At 43.3% G+C, this 24,794-nt stretch overlaps 1 protein-coding gene across 1 annotated transcript in view; it reads left to right on the forward strand.

The window, feature by feature from the left end:
* LOC137543706 (zinc finger protein 250-like) overlaps positions 1–24,794 on the forward strand; it is a gene marked incomplete at its 3' end in the record, with an annotated part of 183,048 nt that overhangs the window by 152,467 nt on the left and 5,787 nt on the right. The window contains exons 5-11 of the mRNA XM_068264828.1: positions 9,962–10,059; positions 10,371–10,479; positions 21,456–21,668; positions 21,715–21,725; positions 21,797–22,397; positions 22,451–22,592; positions 22,632–22,735. Coding sequence (XP_068120929.1) covers positions 9,962–10,059; positions 10,371–10,479; positions 21,456–21,668; positions 21,715–21,725; positions 21,797–22,397; positions 22,451–22,592; positions 22,632–22,735 — 1,278 coding nt within the window. The remainder of the gene's footprint in view (positions 1–9,961; positions 10,060–10,370; positions 10,480–21,455; positions 21,669–21,714; positions 21,726–21,796; positions 22,398–22,450; positions 22,593–22,631; positions 22,736–24,794) is intronic.

A 24,794-nucleotide genomic window follows, 5' to 3' on the forward strand; every position in this document is an offset into this window, starting at 1 on the left:
ATCCCCCATCATCTGATAATCACATAGAGACAATGTATTCAGTCAGTGTGTGTGTCTCCTACAGATGTATCCAGTAACAGAAACCCACCAGAGAGATGTACAGGTCCTCTTTATTCCCAGAATTGTCCACCTAGATCCCCCATCATCTGATAATCACATAGAGACAATGTATTCAGTCAGTGTGTGTGTTTCCTACAGATGTATCCAGTAACAGAAACCCACCAGAGAGATGTACAGGTCCTCTTTATTCCCAGGATTCCCCACCTACATCCCCCATCATCTGATAATCACATAGAGACAATGTATTCAGTCAGTGTGTGTGTTTCCTACAGATGTATCCAGTAACATAAACCCAGCAGAGAGATGTACAGGTCCTCTTTATTCCCAGGATTGTCGACCTAGATCCCCATCATCTGATAATCACATAGAGACAATGTATTCAGTCAGTGTGTGTGTTTCCTACAGGTGTATCCAGTAACAGGAACCCACCAGAGAGATGTACAGGTCCTCTTTATTCCCAGGATTGCCCACCTAGATCCCCCATCATCTGATAATCACATAGAGACAATGTATTCAGTCAGTGTGTGTGTTTCCTACAGATGTATCCAGCAACAGAAACCCACCAGAGAGATGTACAGGTCCTCTTTATTCCCAGGATTGCCCACCTAGATCCCCCATCATCTGATAATCACATAGAGATAATGTATTCAGTCAGTGTGTGTGTTTCCTACAGATGTCTCCAGTAACAGAAACCCACCAGATAGATGTACAGGTCCTCTTTATTCCCAGGATTGTCCACCTAGATCCCCCATCATCTGATAAACACATAGAGACAATGTATTCAGTCAGTGTGTGTTTCCTGCAGATGTATCCAGTAACAGAAACCCACCAGAGAGATGTACAGGTCCTCTTTATTCCCAGGATTGTCCACCTAGATCCCCCATCATCTGATAATCACATAGAGACAGTGTATTCAGTCAGTGTGTGTGTTTCCTACAGATGTATCCAGTAACAGAGACCCACCAGAGAGATGTACAGGTCCTCTTTATTCCCAGGATTGTCCACCTAGATCCCCCATCATCTGATAATCACATAGAGACAATGTATTCAGTCAGTGTGTGTGTTTCCTACAGATGTATCCAGTAACAGAAACCCACCAGAGAGATGTACAGGTCCTCTTTATTCCCAGGATTGTCCACCTAGATCCTCATCATCTGATAATCACATAGAGACAATGTATTCAGTCAGTGTGTGTGTTTCCTGCAGATGTATCCAGTAACAGAAACCCACCAGAGAGATGTACAGGTCCTCTTTATTCCCAGGATTGCCCACCTAGATCCCCCATCATCTGATAATCACATAGAGACTAGTATTCAGTCAGTGTGTGTGTTTCCTACGGATGTATCCAGTAACAGAAACCCACCAGAGAGATGTACAGGTCCTCTTTATTCCCAGGATTGCCCACCTAGATCCCCCATCATCTGATAATCACATAGAGACAATGTATTCAGTCAGTGTGTGTGTTTCCTACAGATGTCTCCAGTAACAGAAACCCACCAGAGAGATGTACAGGTCCTCTTTATTCCCAGGATTGTCCACCTAGATCCTCATCATCTGATAATCACATAGAGACAATGTATTCAGTCAGTGTGTGTGTTTCCTGCAGATGTATCCAGTAACAGAAACCCACCAGAGAGATGTACAGGTCCTCTTTATTCCCAGGATTGCCCACCTAGATCCCCCATCATCTGATAATCACATAGAGACAATGTATTCAGTCAGTGTGTGTGTTTCCTACGGATGTATCCAGTAACAGAAACCCACCAGAGAGATGTACAGGTCCTCTTTATTCCCGGGATTGTCCACCTAGATCCCCCATCATCTGATAATCACATAGAGAATGTATTCAGTCAGTGTGTGTGTTTCCTACAGATGTATCCAGTAACAGAAACCCACCAGAGAGATGTACAGGTCCTCTTTATTCCCAGGATTGTCCACCTAGATCCCCCATCATCTGATAAACACATAGAGACAATGTATTCAGTCAGTGTGTGTGTTTCCTACAGATGTATCCAGTAACAGGAACCCACCAGAGAGATGTACAGGTCCTCTTTATTCCCAGGATTGCCCACCTAGATCCCCCATCATCTGATAATCACATAGAGACAATGTATTCAGTCAGTGTGTGTGTTTCCTACAGATGTCTCCAGTAACAGAAACCCACCAGAGAGATGTACAGGTCCTCTTTATTCCCAGGATTGTCCACCTAGATCCCCCATCATCTGATAATCACATAGAGACAATGTATTCAGTCAGTGTGTGTGTTTCCTACAGATGTATCCAGTAACAGAAACCCACCAGAGAGATGTACAGGTCCTCTTTATTCCCAGGATTGCCCACCTAGATCCCCCATCATCTGATAATCACATAGAGACAATGTATTCAGTCAGTGTGTGTGTTTCCTACAGATGTATCCAGTAACAGAAACCCACCAGAGAGATGTACAGGTCCTCTTTATTCCCAGGATTGTCCACCTAGACCCCCCATCGTCTGATAATCACATAGAGACAATGTATTCAGTCAGTGTGTGTGTTTCCTACAGATGTATCCAGTAACAGAAACCCACCAGAGAGATGTACAGGTCCTCTTTATTCCCAGGATTGTCCACCTAGATCCCCCATCATCTGATAAACACATAGAGACAATGTATTCAGTCAGTGTGTGTGTTTCCTACAGATGTATCCAGTAACAGAAACCCACCAGAGAGATGTACAGGTCCTCTTTATTCCCGGGATTGTCCACCTAGATCACCCATCATCTGATAATCACATAGAGACAATGTATTCAGTCAGTGTGTGTGTTTCCTACAGATGTATCCAGTAACAGAAACCCACCAGGGAGATGTACAGGTCCTCTTTATTCCCAGGATTATCCACCTAGATCCCCCATCATCTGATAATCACATAGAGACACTGTATTCAGTCAGTGTGTGTGTTTCCTACAGATGTCTCCAGTAACAGAAACCCACCAGAGAGATGTACAGGTCCTCTTTATTACCAGGATTGTCCACCTAGATCCCCCATCATCTGATAATCACATAGAGACAATGTATTCAGTCAGTGTGTGTGTCTCCTACAGATGTATCCAGTAACAGAAACCCACCAGAGAGATGTACAGGTCCTCTTTATTCCCAGAATTGTCCACCTAGATCCCCCATCATCTGATAATCACATAGAGACAATGTATTCAGTCAGTGTGTGTGTTTCCTACAGATGTATCCAGTAACATAAACCCAGCAGAGAGATGTACAGGTCCTCTTTATTCCCAGGATTGTCCACCTAGATCCCCCATCATCTGATAATCACATAGAGACAATGTGTTCAGTCAGTGTGTGTGTTTCCTACAGATGTATCCAGTAACAGAAACCCACCAGAGAGATGTACAGGTCCTCTTTATTCCCAGGATTGTCCACCTAGATCCCCCATCATCTGATAATCACATAGAGACAATGTATTCAGTCAGTGTGTGTGTTTCCTACAGATGTATCCAGTAACAGAGACCCACCAGAGAGATGTACAGGTCCTCTTTATTCCCAGGATTGTCCACCTAGATCCCCCATCATCTGATAATCACATAGAGACAATGTATTCAGTCAGTGTGTGTGTTTCCTACAGATGTATCCAGTAACAGAAACCCACCAGAGAGATGTACAGGTCCTCTTTATTCCCAGGATTGTCCACCTAGATCCCCCATCATCTGATAATCACATAGAGACAGTGTATTCAGTCAGTGTGTGTGTTTCCTACAGATGTATCCAGCAACAGAAACCCACCAGAGAGATGTACAGGTCCTCTTTATTCCCAGGATTGCCCACCTAGATCCCCCATCATCTGATAATCACATAGAGACAATGTATTCAGTCAGTGTGTGTGTTTCCTACAGATGTATCCAGTAACAGAAACCCACCAGAGAGATGTACAGGTCCTCTTTATTCCCAGGATTGTCCAGCTAGATCCCCCATCATCTGATAATCACATAGAGACAATGTATTCAGTCAGTGTGTGTGTTTCCTACAGATGTCTCCAGTAACAGAAACCCACCAGAGAGATGTACAGGTCCTCTTTATTCCCAGGATTGTCCACCTAGATCCCCCATCATCTGATAATCACATAGAGACAGTGTATTCAGTCAGTGTGTGTGTTTCCTACAGATGTATCCAGTAACAGAGACCCACCAGAGAGATGTACAGGTCCTCTTTATTCCCAGGATTGTCCACCTAATTCCCCCATCATCTGATAATCACATAGAGACAATGTATTCAGTCAGTGTGTGTGTTTCCTACAGATGTATCCAGTAACAGAAACCCACCAGAGAGATGTACAGGTCCTCTTTATTCCCGGGATTATCCACCTAGATCCCCCATCATCTGATAATCACATAGAGACAATGTATTCAGTCAGTGTGTGTGTTTCCTACAGATGTATCCAGTAACAGAAACCCACCAGAGAGATGTACAGGTCCTCTTTATTCCCAGGATTGTCCACCTAGATCCCCCATGATCTGATAATCACATAGAGACAATGTATTCAGTCAGTGTGTGTGTTTCCTACAGATGTATCCAGTAACAGAAACCCACCAGAGAGATGTACAGGTCCTCTTTATTCCCGGGATTATCCACCTAGATCCCCCATCATCTGATAATCACATAGAGACAATGTATTCAGTCAGTGTGTGTGTTTCCTACAGATGTATCCAGTAACAGAAACCCACCAGAGAGATGTACAGGTCCTCTTTATTCCCAGGATTGTCCACCTAGATCCCCCATCATCTGATAAACACATAGAGACAATGTATTCAGTCAGTGTGTGTGTGTTTCCTACAGATGTATCCAGTAACAGAAACCCACCAGGGAGATGTACAGGTCCTCTTTATTCCTAGGATTATCCACCTAGATCCCCCATCATCTGATAATCACATAGAGACAATGTATTCAGTCAGTGTGTGTGTTTCCTACAGATGTCTCCAGTAACAGAAACCCACCAGAGAGATGTACAGGTCCTCTTTATTACCAGGATTGTCCACCTAGATCCCCCATCATCTGATAATCACATAGAGACAATGTATTCAGTCAGTGTGTGTGTCTCCTACAGATGTATCCAGTAACAGAAACCCACCAGAGAGGTGTACAGGTCCTCTTTATTCCCAGGATTGTCCACCTAGATCCCCCATCATCTGATAATCACATAGAGACAATGTATTCAGTCAGTGTGTGTGTTTCCTACAGATGTATCCAGTAACAGAGACCCACCAGAGAGATGTACAGGTCCTCTTTATTCCCAGGATTGTCCACCTAGATCCCCCATCATCTGATAATCACATAGAGACAATGTATTCAGTCAGTGTGTTTCCTACAGATGTATCCAGTAACAGAAACCCACCAGAGAGATGTACAGGTCCTCTTTATTCCCAGAATTGTCCACCTAGATCCCCCATCATCTGATAATCACATAGAGACAATGTATTCAGTCAGTGTGTGTGTTTCCTACAGATGTATCCAGTAACAGAAACCCACCAGAGAGATGTACAGGTCCTCTTTATTCCCAGGATTGTCCACCTAGATCCCCCATCATCTGATAATCACATAGAGACAATGTATTCAGTCAGTGTGTGTGTTTCCTACAGATGTATCCAGTAACAGAGACCCACCAGAGAGATGTACAGGTCCTCTTTATTCCCAGGATTGTCCACCTAGATCCCCCATCATCTGATAATCACATAGAGACAATGTATTCAGTCAGTGTGTTTCCTACAGATTTATCCAGTAACAGAAACCCACCAGAGAGATGTACAGGTCCTCTTTATTCCCAGGATTGTCCACCTAGATCCCCCATCATCTGATAATCACATAGAGACAATGTATTCAGTCAGTGTGTGTGTTTCCTACAGATGTCTCCAGTAACAGAAACCCACCAGAGAGATGTACAGGTCCTCTTTATTCCCAGGATTGTCCACCTAGATCCCCCATCATCTGATAATCACATAGAGACAGTGTATTCAGTCAGTGTGTGTGTTTCCTACAGATGCATCCAGTAACAGAGACCCACCAGAGAGATGTACAGGTCCTCTTTATTCCCAGGATTGTCCACCTAATTCCCCCATCATCTGATAATCACATAGAGACAATGTATTCAGTCAGTGTGTGTGTTTCCTACAGATGTATCCAGTAACAGAAACCCACCAGAGAGATGTACAGGTCCTCTTTATTCCCGGGATTATCCACCTAGATCCCCCATCATCTGATAATCACATAGAGACAATGTATTCAGTCAGTGTGTGTGTTTCCTACAGATGTATCCAGTAACAGAAACCCACCAGAGAGATGTACAGGTCCTCTTTATTCCCAGGATTGTCCACCTAGATCCCCCATGATCTGATAATCACATAGAGACAATGTATTCAGTCAGTGTGTGTGTTTCCTACAGATGTATCCAGTAACAGAAACCCACCAGAGAGATGTACAGGTCCTCTTTATTCCTGGGATTGCCCACCTAGATCCCCCATCATCTGATAAACACATAGAGACAATGTATTCAGTCAGTGTGTGTGTTTCCTACAGATGTATCCAGTAACAGAAACCCACCAGAGAGATGTACAGGTCCTCTTTATTCCCAGGATTGTCCACCTAGATCCCCCATCATCTGATAATCACATAGAGACAATGTATTCAGTCAGTGTGTGTGTTTCCTGCAGATGTATCCAGTAACAGAAACCCACCAGAGAGATGTACAGGTCCTCTTTATTCCCAGGATTGCCCACCTAGATCCCCCATCATCTGATAATCACATAGAGACAATGTATTCAGTCAGTGTGTGTGTTTCCTACAGATGTATCCAGTAACAGAAACCCACCAGAGAGATGTACAGGTCCTCTTTATTCCCAGGATTGTCCACCTAGATTCCTCTATCATCTGATAATCACATAGAGACAATGTATTCAGTCAGTGTGTGTGTTTCCTACAGATGTCTCCAGTAACAGAAACCCACCAGAGAGATGTACAGGTCCTCTTTATTCCCAGGATTGTCCACCTAGATCCTCATCATCTGATAATCACATAGAGACAATGTATTCAGTCAGTGTGTGTGTTTCCTACAGATGTATCCAGTAACAGAAACCCACCAGAGAGATGTACAGGTCCTCTTTATTCCCAGGATTGTCCACCTAGATCCTCCATCATCTGATAATCACATAGAGACAATGTATTCAGTCAGTGTGTGTGTTTCCTACAGATGTATCCAGTAACAGAAACCCACCAGAGAGATGTACAGGTCCTCTTTATTCCCAGGATTGCCCACCTAGATCCCCCATCATCTGATAATCACATAGAGACACTGTATTCAGTCAGTGTGTGTGTTTCCTACAGATGTATCCAGTAACAGAAACCCACCAGGGAGATGTACAGGTCCTCTTTATTCCTAGGATTATCCACCTAGATCCCCCATCATCTGATAATCACATAGAGACACTGTATTCAGTCAGTGTGTGTGTTTCCTACAGATGTATCTAGTAACAGAAACCCACCAGGGAGATGTACAGGTCCTCTTTATTCCTAGGATTATCCACCTAGATCCCCCATCATCTGATAATCACATAGAGACAATGTATTCAGTCAGTGTGTGTGTTTCCTACAGATGTCTCCAGTAACAGAAACCCACCAGAGAGATGTACAGGTCCTCTTTATTACCAGGATTGTCCACCTAGATCCCCCATCATCTGATAATCACATAGAGACAATGTATTCAGTCAGTGTGTGTGTCTCCTACAGATGTATCCAGTAACAGAAACCCACCAGAGAGATGTACAGGTCCTCTTTATTCCCAGAATTGTCCACCTAGATCCCCCATCATCTGATAATCACATAGAGACAATGTATTCAGTCAGTGTGTGTGTTTCCTACAGATGTATCCAGTAACATAAACCCAGCAGAGAGATGTACAGGTCCTCTTTATTCCCAGGATTGTCCACCTAGATCCCCCATCATCTGATAATCACATAGAGACAATGTATTCAGTCAGTGTGTGTGTTTCCTACAGATGCATCCAGTAACAGAAACCCACCAGAGAGATGTACAGGTCCTCTTTATTCCTGGTATTCCCCACCTAGATCCCCATCATCTGATAATCACATAGAGACAATGTATTCAGTCAGTGTGTGTGTTTCCTACAGATGTATCCAGTAACAGGAACCCACCAGAGAGATGTACAGGTCCTCTTTATTCCCAGGATTGTCCACCTAGATCCCCCATCATCTGCTATACACATAGAGACAATGTATTCAGTCAGTGTGTGTGTTTCCTACAGATGTATCCAGTAACAGAAACCCACCAGAGAGATGTACAGGTCCTCTTTATTCCTGGGATTGTCCACCTAGATCCTCCATCATCTGATAATCACATAGAGACAATGTATTCAGTCAGTGTGTGTGTTTCCTACAGATGTCTCCAGTAACAGAAACCCACCAGAGAGATGTACAGGTCCTCTTTATTCCCAGGATTGTCCACCTAGATCCCCCATCATCTGATAATCACATAGAGACAATGTATTCAGTCAGTGTGTGTGTTTCCTACAGATGTATCCAGTAACAGAGACCCACCAGAGAGATGTACAGGTCCTCTTTATTCCCAGGATTGTCCACCTAGATCCCCCATCATCTGATAATCACATTGAGACAATGTATTCAGTCAGTGTGTGTGTCCTACAGATATATCCAGTAACAGAAACCCACCAGAGAGATGTACAGGTCCTCTTTATTCCCAGGATTGTCCACCTAGATCCCCCATCATCTAATAATCACATAGAGACAATGTATTCAGTCAGTGTGTGTGTTTCCTACAGATGTATCCAGCAACAGAAACCCACCAGAGAGATGTACAGGTCCTCTTTATTCCCAGGATTGCCCACCTAGATCCCCCATCATCTGATAATCACATAGAGACAATGTATTCAGTCAGTGTGTTTCCTACAGATGTATCCAGTAACAGAAACCCACCAGAGAGATGTACAGGTCCTCTTTATTCCCAGGATTGCCCACCTAGATCCCCCCATCATCTGATAATCACATAGAGACAATGTATTCAGTCAGTGTGTGTGTTTCCTACAGATGTATCCAGCAACAGAAACCCACCAGAGAGATGTACAGGTCCTCTTTATTCCCAGGATTGCCCACCTAGATCCCCCCATCATCTGATAATCACATAGAGACAATGTATTCAGTCAGTGTGTGTGTTTCCTACAGATGTATCCAGCAACAGAAACCCACCAGAGAGATGTACAGGTCCTCTTTATTCCCGGGATTATCCACCTAGATCCCCCATCATCTGATAATCACATAGAGACAATGTATTCAGTCAGTGTGTGTGTTTCCTACAGATGTATCCAGTAACAGAAACCCACCAGAGAGATGTACAGGTCCTCTTTATTCCCAGGATTGTCCACCTAGATCCCCCATCATCTGATAATCACATAGAGACAATGTATTCAGTCAGTGTGTGTGTTTCCTACAGATGTCTCCAGTAACAGAAACCCACCAGAGAGATGTACAGGTCCTCTTTATTCCCAGGATTGTCCACCTAGATCCCGCATCATCTGATAATCACATAGAGACAATGTATTCAGTCAGTGTGTGTGTTTCCTACAGCTGTATCCAGTAACAGAAACCCATCAGAGAGATGTACAGGTCCTCTTTATTCCCAGGATTGTCCACCTAGATCCCCCATCATCTGATAATCACACAGAGACAATGTATTCAGTCAGTGTGTGTGTTTCCTACAGATGTATCCAGTAACAGAAACCCACCAGAGAGATGTACAGGTCCTCTTTATTCCCAGGATTGGCCACCTAGATCCCCCATCATCTGATAAACACATAGAGACAATGTATTCAGTCAGTGTGTGTGTTTCCTACAGATGTATCCAGTAACAGAAACCCACCAGAGAGATGTACAGGTCCTCTTTATTCCCAGGATTGCACACAGGAAGACCTTTCCATCCCCCACCATGATCAGGTAGGTGGGACTGAGGGCCATCAGAGGGAGCGCTGTAAGAACATTGCTGGAGATTTGGGTGTAGCCAGCGCCGCCATAGGCCGTAATGGGATATTACAGCTATAGTGGTGCTCAGTCAGTAATTTGGGCGACGCCGGGACTTGTGCAGGAGTAGGGTGAGCCGGTTTCCTGCGTTACCCTGCGACCAAATCTCCCAGCAGCCTAACTGTATGTACGCCATCAGAGACCCCAGGCGGTGTGACATTGTTTCCTGCTGTGTCTGCTGTTATCTGTGGTCACAATGTAAATTGCCTCTCATTTTGTGCACTTAGGGGGGAGAAGATGTAACCGCTGTGGTTCCAGAGGAAGAACAAGAGACATCCGTGAGGAGTGATCAGCAGCCTATGGAGGAGGGAGAGATTATTACAGGGATGAGCATTGGTGAGTGATAAAAGAATGTCAGGGATGCTTTGGGGGAGACTGAAGTGAAAAGTAGCTGGAAAGTCCCTCTGCTAAAAGAACTATGACAACAGCAATGATGTTATCCTAAACAGAAGGTATTTGCAAGCATTCAGATTCCCATGAGCAAGGAGTTACCCCCATACTACAGGAATTTCAGGCAGGGAGCGAATAGACAAGTGACAGATCTGGCAAGGTTGGTAATTACCATAGCCCAGGTATGACTAGGGGCAATTATGCCTGATCAAAGTGTAGCTCACATCAACAGCAAAACAAATGTGAGCAGTGATACAGCCGCCATCTGTATACTGTCTATGCGTAGTTACATAGTGACGGCTGCCATCTGTATACTGTCTATGTGTAGTTACATAGTTACGGCTGCCATCTGTATACTGTCTATGTGTAGTTACATAGTGACGGCTGCCATCTGTATACTGTCTATGCGTAGTTACATAGTTACGGCTGCCATCTGTATACTGTCTATGTGTAGTTACATAGTGACGGCTGCCATCTGTATACTGTCTATGCGTAGTTACATAGTTACGGCTGCCATCTGTATACTGTCTATGTGTAGTTACATAGTGACGGCTGCCATCTGTATACTGTCTATGCGTAGTTACATAGTTACGGCTGCCATCTGTATACTGTCTATGCGTAGTTACATAGTGACGGCTGCCATCTGTATACTGTCTATGCGTAGTTACATAGTGACGGCTGCCATCTGTATACTGTCTATGCCTAGTTACATAGTTACGGCTGCCATCTGTATACTGTCTATGCGTAGTTACATAGTTACGGCTGCCATCTGTATACTGTCTATGTGTAGTTACAAAGTTACGGCTGCCATCTGTATACTGTCTATGCGTAGCTACATAGTGACGGCTGCCATCTGTATACTGTCTATGCGTAGTTACATAGTGACGACTGCCATCTGTATACTGTCTATGCGTAGTTACAAAGTTACGGCTGCCATCTGTATACTGTCTATGTGTAGTTACATAGTGACGACTGCCATCTGTATACTGTCTATGCGTAGTTACATAGTTACGGCTGCCATCTGTATACTGTCTATGTGTAGTTACATAGTTACGGCTGCCATCTGTATACTGTCTATGCGTAGCTACATAGTGACGGCTGCCATCTGTATACTGTCTATGTGTAGTTACATAGTGACGGCTGCCATCTGTATACTGTCTATGCCTAGTTACATAGTGACGACTGCCATCTGTATACTGTCTATGCATAGTTACATAGTTACGGCTGCCATCTGTATACTGTCTATGTGTAGTTACATAGTGACGGCTGCCATCTGTATACTGTCTATGCGTAGTTACATAGTTACGGCTGCCATCTGTGTACTGTCTATGCGTAGTTACATAGTGACGGCTGCCTTCTGTATACTGTCTATGCGTAGTTACATAGTGACGGCTGCCATATGTATACTGTCTATGCCTAGTTACATAGTGACGACTGCCATCTGTATACTGTCTATGCGTAGTTACATAGTTACGGCTACCATCTGTATACTGTCTATGTGTAGTTACATAGTTACGGCTGCCATCTGTATACTGTTTATGCGTAGCTACATAGTGACGGCTGCCATCTGTATACTGTCTATGCGTAGTTACATAGTTACGGCTGCCATCTGTATACTGTCTATGTGTAGTTACATAATGACGGCTGCCATCTGTATACTGTCTATGCGTAGTTACATAGTTACGGCTGCCATCTGTATACTGTCTATGCGTAGTTACATAATGATGGCTGCCATCTGTATACTGTCTATGCGTAGTTACATAGTGACGGCTGCCATCTGTATACTGTCTATGCCTAGTTACATAGTTACGGCTGCCATCTGTATACTGTCTATGCGTAGTTACATAGTTACGGCTGCCATCTGTATACTGTCTATGTGTAGTTACATAGTTACGGCTGCCATCTGTATACTGTCTATGCGTAGCTACATAGTGACGGCTGCCATCTGTATACTGTCTATGCGTAGTTACATAGTGATGACTGCCATCTGTATACTGTCTATGCGTAGTTACATAGTTACGGCTGCCATCTGTATACTGTCTATGTGTAGTTACATATTTACGGCTGCCATCTGTATACTGTCTATGCGTAGCTACATAGTGACGGCTGCCATCTGTATACTGTCTATGCGTAGCTACATAGTGACGGCTGCCATCTGTATACTGTCTATGTGTAGTTACATAATGACGGCTGCCATCTGTATACTGTCTATGCGTAGTTACATAGTTACGGCTGCCATCTGTATACTGTCTATGCGTAGTTACATAGTGACGGCTGCCATCTGTATACTGTCTATGCCTAGTTACATAGTGACGGCTGCCATCTGTATACTGTCTATGCCTAGTTACATAGTGACGGCTGCCATCTGTATACTGTCTATGCGTAGTTACATAGTGACGGCTGCCATCTGTATACTGTCTATGCGTAGTTACATAGTGACGGCTGCCATCTGTATACTTTCTATGCGTAGTTACATAGTGACGGCTGCCATCTGTATACTGTCTATGTGTAGTTACATAGTTACGGCTGCCATCTGTATACTGTCTATGCGAAGTTACATAATGACGGCTGCCATCTGTATACTGTCTATGTGTAGTTACATAGTGACGGCTGCCATCTGTATACTGTCTATGTGTAGTTACATAGTGACGGCTGCCATCTGTATACTGTCTATGCCTAGTTATATAGTGACGACTGCCATCTGTATACTGTCTATGCGTAGTTACATAGTTACGGCTGCCATCTGTATACTGTCTATGCGTAGTTACATAGTGACGGCTGCCATCTGTATACTGTCTATGTGTAGTTACATAGTGACGGCTGCCATCTGTATACTGTCTATGTGTAGTTACATAGTGACGGCTGCCATCTGTATACTGTCTATGCCTAGTTACATAGTGACGGCTGCCATCTGTATACTGTCTATGCCTTGTTACATAGTGACGGCTGCCATCTGTATACTGTCTATGCCTAGTTACATAGTGACGACTGCCATCTGTATACTGTCTATGCGTAGTTACATAGTTACGGCTGCCATCTGTGTACTGTCTACGCTGAGTTACATAGTGACAGCTGCCATCTGTATACTGTCTATGTGTAGTTACATAGTTACGGCTGCCATCTGTATACTGTCTATGCGTAGTTACATAGTTACGGCTGCCATCTGTATACTGTCTACGCGTAGTTACATAGTGACGGCTGCCATCTGTATACTGTCTATGTGTAGTTACATAGTGACGGCTGCCATCTGTATACTGTCTATGTTTAGTTACATAGTGACGGCTGCCATCTGTATACTGTCTATGTTTAGTTACATAGTGACGGCTGCCATCTGTATACTGTCTATGTTTAGTTACATAGTGACGGCTGCCATCTGTATACTGTCTATGTGTAGTTACATAGTGACGGCTGCCATCTGTATACTGTCTATGCGTAGTTACATAGTTACGGCTGCCATCTGTATACTGTCTATGTGTAGTTACATAGTGACGGCTGCCATCTGTATACTGTCTATGCGTAGTTACATAGTGACGGCTGCCATCTGTATACTGTCTATGCGTAGTTACATAGTGACGGCGGCCATCTGTATACTGTCTATGCGTAGTTACATAGTGACGGCTGCCATCTGTATACTGTCTATGTGTAGTTACATAGTGACGGCTGCCATCTGTATACTGTCTTTGCGTAGCTACATAGTGACGGCTGCCATCTGTATACTGTCTATGTTTAGTTACATAGTGACGGCTGCCATCTGTATACTGTCTATGTTTAGTTACATAGTGACGGCTGCCATCTGTATACTGTCTATGTGTAGTTACATAGTGACGGCTGCCATCTGTATACTGTCTATGCGTAGTTACATAGTGATGGCTGCCATCTGTATACTGTCTATGCCTAGTTACATAGTGACGGCTGCCATCTGTATACTGTCTATGCGTAGTTACATAGTGACGGCTGCCATCTGTATACTGTCTATGCATAGTTACATAGTGACGGCTGCCATCTGTATACTGTCTATGCGTAGCTACATAGTGACGGCTACCATCTGTATACTGTCTATGCGTAGTTACATAGTGACGGCTGCCATCTGTATACTGTCTATGTGTAGTTACATAGTGACGGCTGCCATCTGTATACTGTCTATGTGTAGTTACATAGTGACGGCTACCATCTGTATACTGTCTATGTGTAGTTACATAGTGACGGCTGCCATCTGTATACTGTCTATGCATAGTTACATAGTGACGGCTGCCATCTGTATACTGTCTATGCGTAGCTACATAGTGACGGCTACCATCTGTATACTGTCTATGCGTAGTTACATAGTGACGGCTGCCATCTGTATACTGTCTATGTGTAGTTACATAGTGACGGCTGCCATCTGTATACTGTCTATGTGTAGTTACATAGTGACGGCTGCCATCTGTATACTGTCTATGCATAGTTACATAGTGACGGCTGCCATCTGTATACTGTCTATGCGTAGCTACATAGTGACGGCTACCATCTGTATACTGTCTATGCGTAGTTACATAGTGACGGCTGCCATCTGTATACTGTCTATGCGTAGCTACATAGTGACGGCTACCATCTGTATACTGTCTATGTGTAGTTACATAGTGACGGCTGCCATCTGTATACTGTCTATGTGTAGTTACATAGTGACGGCTGCCATCTGTATACTGTCTATGCATAGTTACATAGTGACGGCTGCCATCTGTATACTGTCTATGCGTAGCTACATAGTGACGGCTACCATCTGTATACTGTCTATGTGTAGTTACATAGTGACGGCTGCCATCTGTATACTGTCTATGTGTAGTTACATAGTGACGGCTGCCATCTGTATACTGTCTATGCATAGTTACATAGTGACGGCTGCCATCTGTATACTGTCTATGCGTAGTTACATAGTGACAGCTGCCATCTGTGTACTGTCTATGCGTAGTTACATAGTGACGGCTGCCATCTGTATACTGTCTATGCGTAGCTACATAGTGACGGCTGCCATCTGTATACTGTCTACGCGTAGTTACATAGTGACGGCTGCCATCTGTATACTGTCTATGTGTAGTTACATAGTGACGGCTGCCATCTGTATACTGTCTATGCGTAGTTACATAGTTACGGCTGCCATCTGTATACTGTCTATGCATAGTTACATAGTGACGGCTGCCATCTGTATACTGTCTATGTGTAGTTACATAGTGACGGCTGCCATCTGTATACTGTCTATGTGTAGTTACATAGTGACGGCTGCCATCTGTATACTGTCTATGCATAGTTACATAGTGACGGCTGCCATCTGTATACTGTCTATGCGTAGCTACATAGTGACGGCTACCATCTGTATACTGTCTATGTGTAGTTACATAGTGACGGCTGCCATCTGTATACTGTCTATGTGTAGTTACATAGTGACGGCTGCCATCTGTATACTGTCTATGCATAGTTACATAGTGACGGCTGCCATCTGTATACTGTCTATGCGTAGTTACATAGTGACAGCTGCCATCTGTGTACTGTCTATGCGTAGTTACATAGTGACGGCTGCCATCTGTATACTGTCTATGCGTAGCTACATAGTGACGGCTGCCATCTGTATACTGTCTACGCGTAGTTACATAGTGACGGCTGCCATCTGTATACTGTCTATGTGTAGTTACATAGTGACGGCTGCCATCTGTATACTGTCTATGCGTAGTTACATAGTTACGGCTGCCATCTGTATACTGTCTATGCGTAGTTACATAGTGACGGCTGCCATCTGTATACTGTCTATGCCTAGTTACATAGTGACGGCTGCCATCTTTATACTGTCTATGTGTAGTTACATAGTGACGGCTGCCATCTGTATACTGTCTATGCTTAGTTACATAGTGACGGCTGCCATCTGTATACTGTCTATGCCTAGTTACATAGTGATGGCTGCCATCTGTATACTGTCTATGTGTAGTTACATAATGACTGCTGCCATCTGTATACTGTCTATGTGTAGTTACATAGTGACGGCTGCCATCTGTATACTGTCTATGTGTAGTTACATAGTGACGGCTGCCATCTGTATACTGTCTATGCGTAGTTACATAGTGACATCTGTTCCCAAAAGCAGACGCCATCTTAATATAGCTGTAGTTGAGGAGTGGTAGTTGGTGGTATCATAAACTGAGGAGTCGGAGTCTCAGTTGGAGTGGGAGGATTCTTGTACCGACTCCACAATCCTGCTTACAGGTCTTTAGTTTTCCGGTTCTGGTCTTTTTCCTTTCTTAAATAAGGGAACAACATCAGCTTTATGCCAGTCATAGGGAACTGACCCACGTGAAAGAGAATTGTCTCATCAAGCTTTACAACTAAAGCTAAATAAGCATCTCGCAACACTGAGACGCATACACAACATGGAGATGAGCTTGGATCTCACGATCCAGACACTTGATGGAACCCTTGAAGATGAGGTGGGTGGAGTAAAGCCGGAGCAAGAAGCAGAGGTAGCCGCTAGTTGGGTCACAGTTAGAAGGGGTAGGGGAAAAAGTGGCAGGGAGGCTAGTCCCGAGTTGTCCCTCACTAATAAGTATGCTTGTTTGCGTAATATTGGTGAGGACGACTCTGGAGTAGCAATGCTGCAGCAGGATGTGCTCCTTAGCAACCAAGGGGCAGACTGCTGTAACGAGAAAGGGAATAGGAGTGCAGCTAAGGCTAGACAGGTACTGGTGGTAGGGGATTCAATTATTAGGCGCACAGACAGGGTAATCTGTCGAAGAAACCGTGAATGCCGTACAGTCTGTTGCCTCCCGGGTGCTCGGGTTCGGCATATAGCGGAAAGAATTGACAGATTATTGGGTGGGGCTGGGGAAGACCCGGCTGTCATGGTACACATTGGCACCAATGACAAAGTTAGTGGGAGATGGAAGGTCCTCAAAAATGATTTTCAGGTACTTGGAGATAAACTTAAAGCAAGGACCTCCAAGGTGGTGTTCTCTGAAATACTGCCAGTGCCACGTGCTACATCTGAGAGACAGAGGGAGCTTAGGGAGTTAAATAAGTGGCTGAGAAATTGGTGTAGGAAGGAAGGGTTTGGGTTCCTGGAGAACTGGGCAGACTTTGCAGTCGGCTACAGGTTCTACAGCAGGGACGGGCTGCACCTTAATGGGGAGGGTGCAGCTGCATTGGGGGAGAAGATGGCTAAACGGTTGGAGGAGATTTTAAACTAGGATCTGGGGGGAGGCGGGAGGATAAAGTCTCAACATATAGACAAGATAAGGTAAAAAGACAGTGGGAGCCTAACATTATGGGGGGTGGAGAGGGGGGTGGGGACAGTGTAAAGATTAAGGAGGTTGGTAAAACTTCAAGTAGCCCATTTCAGGTAAACAAAATTGGTAAATGTGGTGGTAAAAATATAAAGTGCATGATAACCAATGCTCGGAGCCTTGCAAATAAAATAGATGAACTAGAGTTCATTCTGAATGACAAAGGCTATGACATTGTGGGAATAACCGAGACATGGATGGATGAAAGTCATGACTGGATAGCCAATTTAAAAGGATACAATGTGTTCAGGAGGGATAGAACAGGGAAAAAAGGTGGAGGGGTTTGTCTCTTTGTTAAGAATTCTTTTACAGCTGTCCTCAACGATGAGATGGAGGAAGATTGCGAAGATGTGGAGTCCGTTTGGGTAAATATTCATGGTGGAAATAAAAGTTGCCAATTGCTTATTGGGGTATGCTACAGACCACCTCATATTAATGAAGCTGCAGAACTGCAATTACTACAGCAAATTGAAAAAGCGGCAAGTAAAAATGAGGTCATAGTTATGGGCGACTTCAACTTTCCAGACATTGACTGGGGTATTGAGGCTACCCATTCTGGTAAAAGCAGCAGATTTCTGGCAGCACTACAGGACAATTACTTGACTCAAATGGTAACGGAACCAACTAGGGGGAATGCGTTACTGGATCTGATCATTTCGAATAGACCAGATAATGTATCAAATGTGCAGGTTCAAGAACATTTGGGAAATAGTGATCACAACATGATAACGTTTGATCTGGTGACTGATAGGCCACGGGGCAGCGGGACCACTAAAACTATGAATTTTAGAAAAGCAAAGTTCAATCAAATTAGGCAGGCACTAAGTTTGGTGAACTGGGATAATGTACTACAAGGGGAGGACACTGAAGGGAAATGGCAAGCTTTTAAACGTATTCTCAATCAATATTGTAGTATGTATATCCCATATGGAAACAAAATGTCTAGGAATAAAAAAAGGCCTCTATGGATGAATAGAAAGGTTAGAGATAAAATGAAGAGGAAAAAGAATGCCTATAAGGTCCTAAAACAGGAGGGGTCCGAGGCTGCACTCAGCAATTACAAGGAGTGCAATAAAAATTGTAAAAAAGAAATTAGGCTAGCAAAGATCGAAGCTGAAAATCAAATCGCTAGGGATATCAAATCTAACCCAAAAAAGTTTTACAAGTACATCAACTCTAAAAAAAGAAAGGTTGACTGTATAGGACTCCTAAAGGATGAAGGTGGAAACTCAATGGTGGATGACCAAGGTAAGGCAGAGTTATTAAATGCTTTCTTTGCTTCTGTCTTTACAAAGGAAACAGCACTGTTGCAAATTACAGAGGCGGAAGAGTCCCAATCTTCTAACTGTAATATTAAATACTTAACGAAGGAAGAAGTGAAGGCAAGACTAAATAAATTAAAAATAGACAAGGCACCTGGCCCGGATGGCATGCATCCTCGGGTCCTAAGGGAATTAAGTTCAGTTATAGATAAACCCCTTTATCTTATCTTTTGTGACTCTCTTGCAACTGGCAGAGTCCCAGTGGATTGGCGTACAGCCCACGTTTTCCCATTATTTAAGAAGGGCAAAAAATCAGATCCAGGAAATTATAGACCTGTAAGCTTAACATCAGTTGTATGCAAACTATTTGAGGGGTTACTAAGAGATACTATACATGACTTCATAGTAGAAAATAATCTTATTTCTCAGCATCAACATGGGTTTACTAAAGACAGGTCCTGTTTGACTAACATGCTCAGCTTTTATGAGGTAGTGAATGCTAATATGGATATTGGGAATGCTGTAGATGTGATATACTTAGACTTTGCTAAGGCCTTCGACACTGTTCCCCACAGAAGTCTGGTGCAAAAGTTGAGGATGCAAGGACTGGGGAAGAGTCTGTGTTCATGGATAGGGAACTGGCTAATGGACAGAAAACAAAGAGTTGTGGTCAATGGATCATACTCAAAATGGGAGACTGTTAGCAGTGGGGTCCCACAGGGGTCTGTACTGGGTCCAGTGCTCTTCAATTTATTTATTAATGACCTAGTGGATACAGTAGTGAGCAATGTTGCTATTTTTGCAGATGATACAAAATTGTGCAGAATCATCAACTCTAAGGAAGATAGTGTTATATTGCAACAGGATCTGGATAGGATGGCTATATGGGCACATACATGGCAGATGAAATTCAATGTTGACAAATGTAAAGTCATGCATTTTGGTCGTACCAATGGTCTAACACCATACAAAATAAATGGGATACAGTTGGGGACATCAAACTTGGAGAAGGACTTAGGAGTACTCATCGACAACAAGTTAAATAATCGTACTCAATGCCAAGCCGCTGCAGCTAAAGCTAACAAAATTTTGGGATGCATTAAAAGGGAAATAAAAACTCGAGATGCTAGCATAATATTGCCCCTGTTTAACTCTCTAGTAAGGCCACATCTGGAATATGGAATTCAGTTCTGGGCACCACATTACAAAAAAGATATTGCAGTTCTAGAGCAGGTGCAGAGACGAGCAACAAAATTGATACGTGGGATGGAAGGTCTCACTTACCAAGAAAGGTTAGATAAACTGGGTTTATTTAGTCTAGAGAAAAGACGCCTTAGAGGAGATCTAATTAACATGTATAAATACATCAGAGGGCAATATAATAGCTTGGCGGATGAGCTTTTTGTCCCTAGGCCTTCTCAAAGGACTAGAGGACATGATCTGCGCATGGAGGAAAAACGTTTTAGCCATTTATTTAGGAAAGGGTTCTTTACAGTAAGAGTGATTAAGATGTGGAATGCATTGCCACAGGAAGTCGTTATGGCAAACTCTATACCTGCATTTAAAGGGGGCTTAGATGCTTTCCTTGCGTTGAATGACATCCATGGCTACAATTACTAGGTAATGCCAATGATGTTGATCCAGGGATTTTATCTGATTGCCATCTGGAGTCGGGAAGGAATTTTTACCTTGTAAGGGTTTTTTCGCCTTCCTCTGGATCAACAGGGATATGTGAGGGAGCAGGCTGGAGTTGTACTTTGTACTGGTTGAACTCGATGGACGTATGTCTTTTTTCAACCAAAGTAACTATGTAACTATGTAACTTACCGCTTTTCCATGTACGGCCATTGCTGTATGTGTACGGAGGTCAATAAGATGTAAATAACTCACACTTGTATGCAAATGTAATGCAAATTGTATGCAGCTAATCACATTTGTCAGGAAATGCATCTGACTGGCCAAATTCCAATCCATTGATCTCCCCAGGCTCTTTTAGGCGGGCGCTCCACCCGGCTAGTTGTGGTGAGCACCCGGCTGTCATCGGCTCCCCACCTCCTTTTCTGTAAGCAGAGTTATTGTCATGTGATTGGCCGCCTGTAATGAGCACAACCTTCTGCAGTTCTCTGTCAGGCTGATAACTAGTGATGGTCAGTGACATGCTAATAACTCTGAGATGGTGCAACTTGTATGCTAATTACATGCAAAGCTATGCAGCTGCTGCATTAGGTACATTTCCAATCTGCATAAACTTTGCACCAACTTGGAATTATCAGCAGCTCACTGACCGCCCCTAATGATAATTGCTCCTCCCCTCAGAATTCTCTAACAGGAAGTGATGATGTTTCTCTATTTGCAGCGCGGAGTCCCGGCATCAGGAACCTCTCAGAGACTCGTCTCTCTGTATCCACAGACTGTACAACGGATCATGATGTCACTGGACAAGAGTCTCCTGCAGATATCCTGGTGATCCCAAATATTCCCCCAGACTCAACTCACTTGTCTAACCCTGAGGAGCCTCATACCCAGCACAGCTCTCCCCCTGCTGGAGGGTCTTATTCCTGTTCCACATGTGGGAAATGTTTTATTCAGAAGTCCCATCTTGTCACACATGAGAGATCTCACACTGGTGAGCAGCCCTATTCATGTGCTGAGTGTGGGAAATGTTGTGTATGGAAATCGCAACCTGTCACACATGAGAGATCTCACACTACTGGGAATACCTATTCATGTGCTGAGTGTGGGAAATGTTTAAAGTTTAAAACACTTCTTGTCAGACTCGAGAGATGTCACACTGATGAGAAGCCCTATTCATGTGCTGAGTGCGGGAAATGTTTTACACATAAATCACATCTTGTCAGACATAAGAGGTCTCATAGTGGTGAGAAGGCCTATGCATGTGCTGAATGTGGGAAATGTTTTAGTCAGAAAAGAAGCCTTGTCGTACATGGGATAATTCACACTGGTGAGAAGCCCTATTCATGTGCTGAGTGTGGGAAATGTTTTAATCAGAAATTAAACCTTGTCATACATGAGAGATCTCACACTGGTGAGAAGCCCTATCCATGTGCTGAGTGTGGGAAATGTTTTAGTCAGAAAAGAATCCTTGTCAGTCATGAGAGGTCTCACACTGGTGAGAAGCCCTATTCATGTGCTGAGTGTGGGAAATGTTTTAGTCAGAAAAGAATCCTTGTCAGACATGAAAGATCTCACACTGGTGTGAAGCCCTACTCATGTGCTGAGTGTGGGAAATGTTTTAGTCAGAAAAGAAACCTTGTCACACATGAGAGGTCTCACACTGGTGAGAAGCCATATATTCATGTGCTGAGTGTGGGAAATGTTTTGCACATAAAGTACATATTGTCGTACATGAGAGATCTCACACTGGTGAGAATCCCTATTCATGTGCCGAGTGTGGGAAATGTTTTGCACATAAAGTTCATCTTGTCGTACATGAGAGATCTCACACTGGTGAGAAACCCTATTCATGTGCTGAGTGTGGGAAATGTTTTGCACAGAAATCAAACCTTGTCAGTCATGAGAGATCTCACACTGGTGAGAAGCCCTATTCATGTGCTGAGTGTGGGAAATGTTTTAGTCAGAAAAGAAGCCTTGTCAGACATGAGAGGTCTCACACTGGTAAGTGAAAGCATGAAATCCCCTGAACTGAGGTTACATGATGAGATATAGACAATTTCCCTAAACCCCTCTGACAGAGTCGGCACATTTTCCAACTTCCATTGTCTACTTTTAACAATTCTTGCTGCGTTTATGAGATGTCTGTAAAGTGATCTCTTGTAGCACACAAGGGATCTACCACATAATATCCAGTGTAGTCTAACAGCACGTTAGACTACACTGGATATTATGTGGTAGATCCCTACTTGGATCCTCTGAGGGTTCTCCCCCTGTTATCTTTTTATGTAACATTTTACAACCCCCCAAAATGGTTGAAGGCACTGTTATTCTTCTTTGCCATGCTTGTCACCCAATAAACATTATTGAAATAATAATTTAAAAGAAAGTATTTCAGCTTCTATTTACTTTTCAGGAGAGCTGTGGCTGCAGATCCTGCCTCATTTACATTGATAAAGCGCCTGGTTTATTAACCTTTGTAATGGAGAAAAAAGAGAATACTAGGCAAGTCCTAACTAGGCTTATTACATTACATTACATACATTACTATTATATGTCAAAGTATGCAGCAGTGCTATGCGATCCTCAGCCACTTGTCACCACAGACCTCTTCCACCTCCAGAGATCCCACCAAAGTATATGGTATTCCTATATACAACTCCGTGCAAGGAAAAGTCAGAAAAAGGGGTCTCTCAGTGGAATGTTCAAGCGACATAAATAGTGATAAACACTCACATTAAGAGGGTCCTACTCCAGTAGGGACCCTCTTTAGGCATAAACCACTTCCCACTCCAAGTGGTACTTAGCATCAAATACTTGCGATCAAGTTGCAGCAGTGACCGCTGTCGACCCGGCTAGTTTCGGCCTCATGCCGTCATCAGGGGATACGAGAGCGGGCGGACACCGTGCCGTTATATATAATAAAATAAAATAGATGAAAAATCTATAATTACCTGTCCCGTGTGTCTGTTCGACTGTCTCGAGAGCCGTGCGCCTGTATACTAACTTCCGGTGTGAGCAACAACTGTTTGCGGTGCACTCCGGCGACCTCTGACGTCACCGGAGCGCATATGCGTTCCACCGCGTCATGCGTCAAAGAGGTCACATATCACACGTATAAATATGCTACCAGTGCGGCCTGGACGTCGCATGCCTGACATTAAAGGGGAACTTCAGCCTAAACAAACATACTGTCATCAAGTTACATTAGTTATGTTCATTAGAATAGATAGGTAATATAATCTCTTACCCACCCTGTTTTAAAATTACAGGCACATTTTTGTTATTCATGGGGGCTGCCATCTTTGTCATGGGGGCAGCCATCTTTTTGGTTGAAAGGAGGTGACAAGGAGCAGGAGACATAGTTCCAACTATCCTGTGTCCTGATTACCCCTCCCAGCTGCACACGCTAGGCTTTAAATGTCAAATTCAAAATGTAAAAGAAAAAAAAATTGCACCAAAACAGCAGAACGAGAACAACAAAATCAGAAATCCCATCATGCTTTGCATAGCATCAGGGGAAAAAAGCCCGGGCAGTTTTCTTCTGTGCAGCTAAAAATGAGGCTTGTATAAGAGAAACAAAGTTCTGATGCTGTGAAACGGTTAAAGAAACACAAAGCCTTTTCAGTGCTGCTGAGTTGATTTTTAGTCCGGAGGTTCACTTTAAGCCGCATCTGAGCTAAAAGTCTTTTGACAGACACACGGGTGTGGCATAGAAATGAATTCAGTCACAAACTTATTCATCTATTACACACCTCAGTATAAACATGAATTACAAGTGTTTTCAAGACTGTAAAGATATCATAAAAATGAATTTCACAAGATAATAAAATACACACAAAACTTTGGATATTTAACTCATAAACTCGATCACAATCAGAAAATCTATACTGCATTAAAATCTTATCTGATATAAAACCTATATAAAAATTTATATAAAAATGTAGATTAAAAATGAATTATATATGTGCAAAATATTATTATAAAAAACATCAGGAAGTCTCTCACATAATCTTTTTAGAAATAGTCTTAATACGACACTTCTTTCAGAGGGCATGAACTT

This window comes from Hyperolius riggenbachi, unplaced genomic scaffold (genome assembly GCF_040937935.1).
Source record: "Hyperolius riggenbachi isolate aHypRig1 unplaced genomic scaffold, aHypRig1.pri scaffold_172, whole genome shotgun sequence".
Lineage (NCBI taxonomy): Eukaryota > Metazoa > Chordata > Amphibia > Anura > Hyperoliidae > Hyperolius > Hyperolius riggenbachi.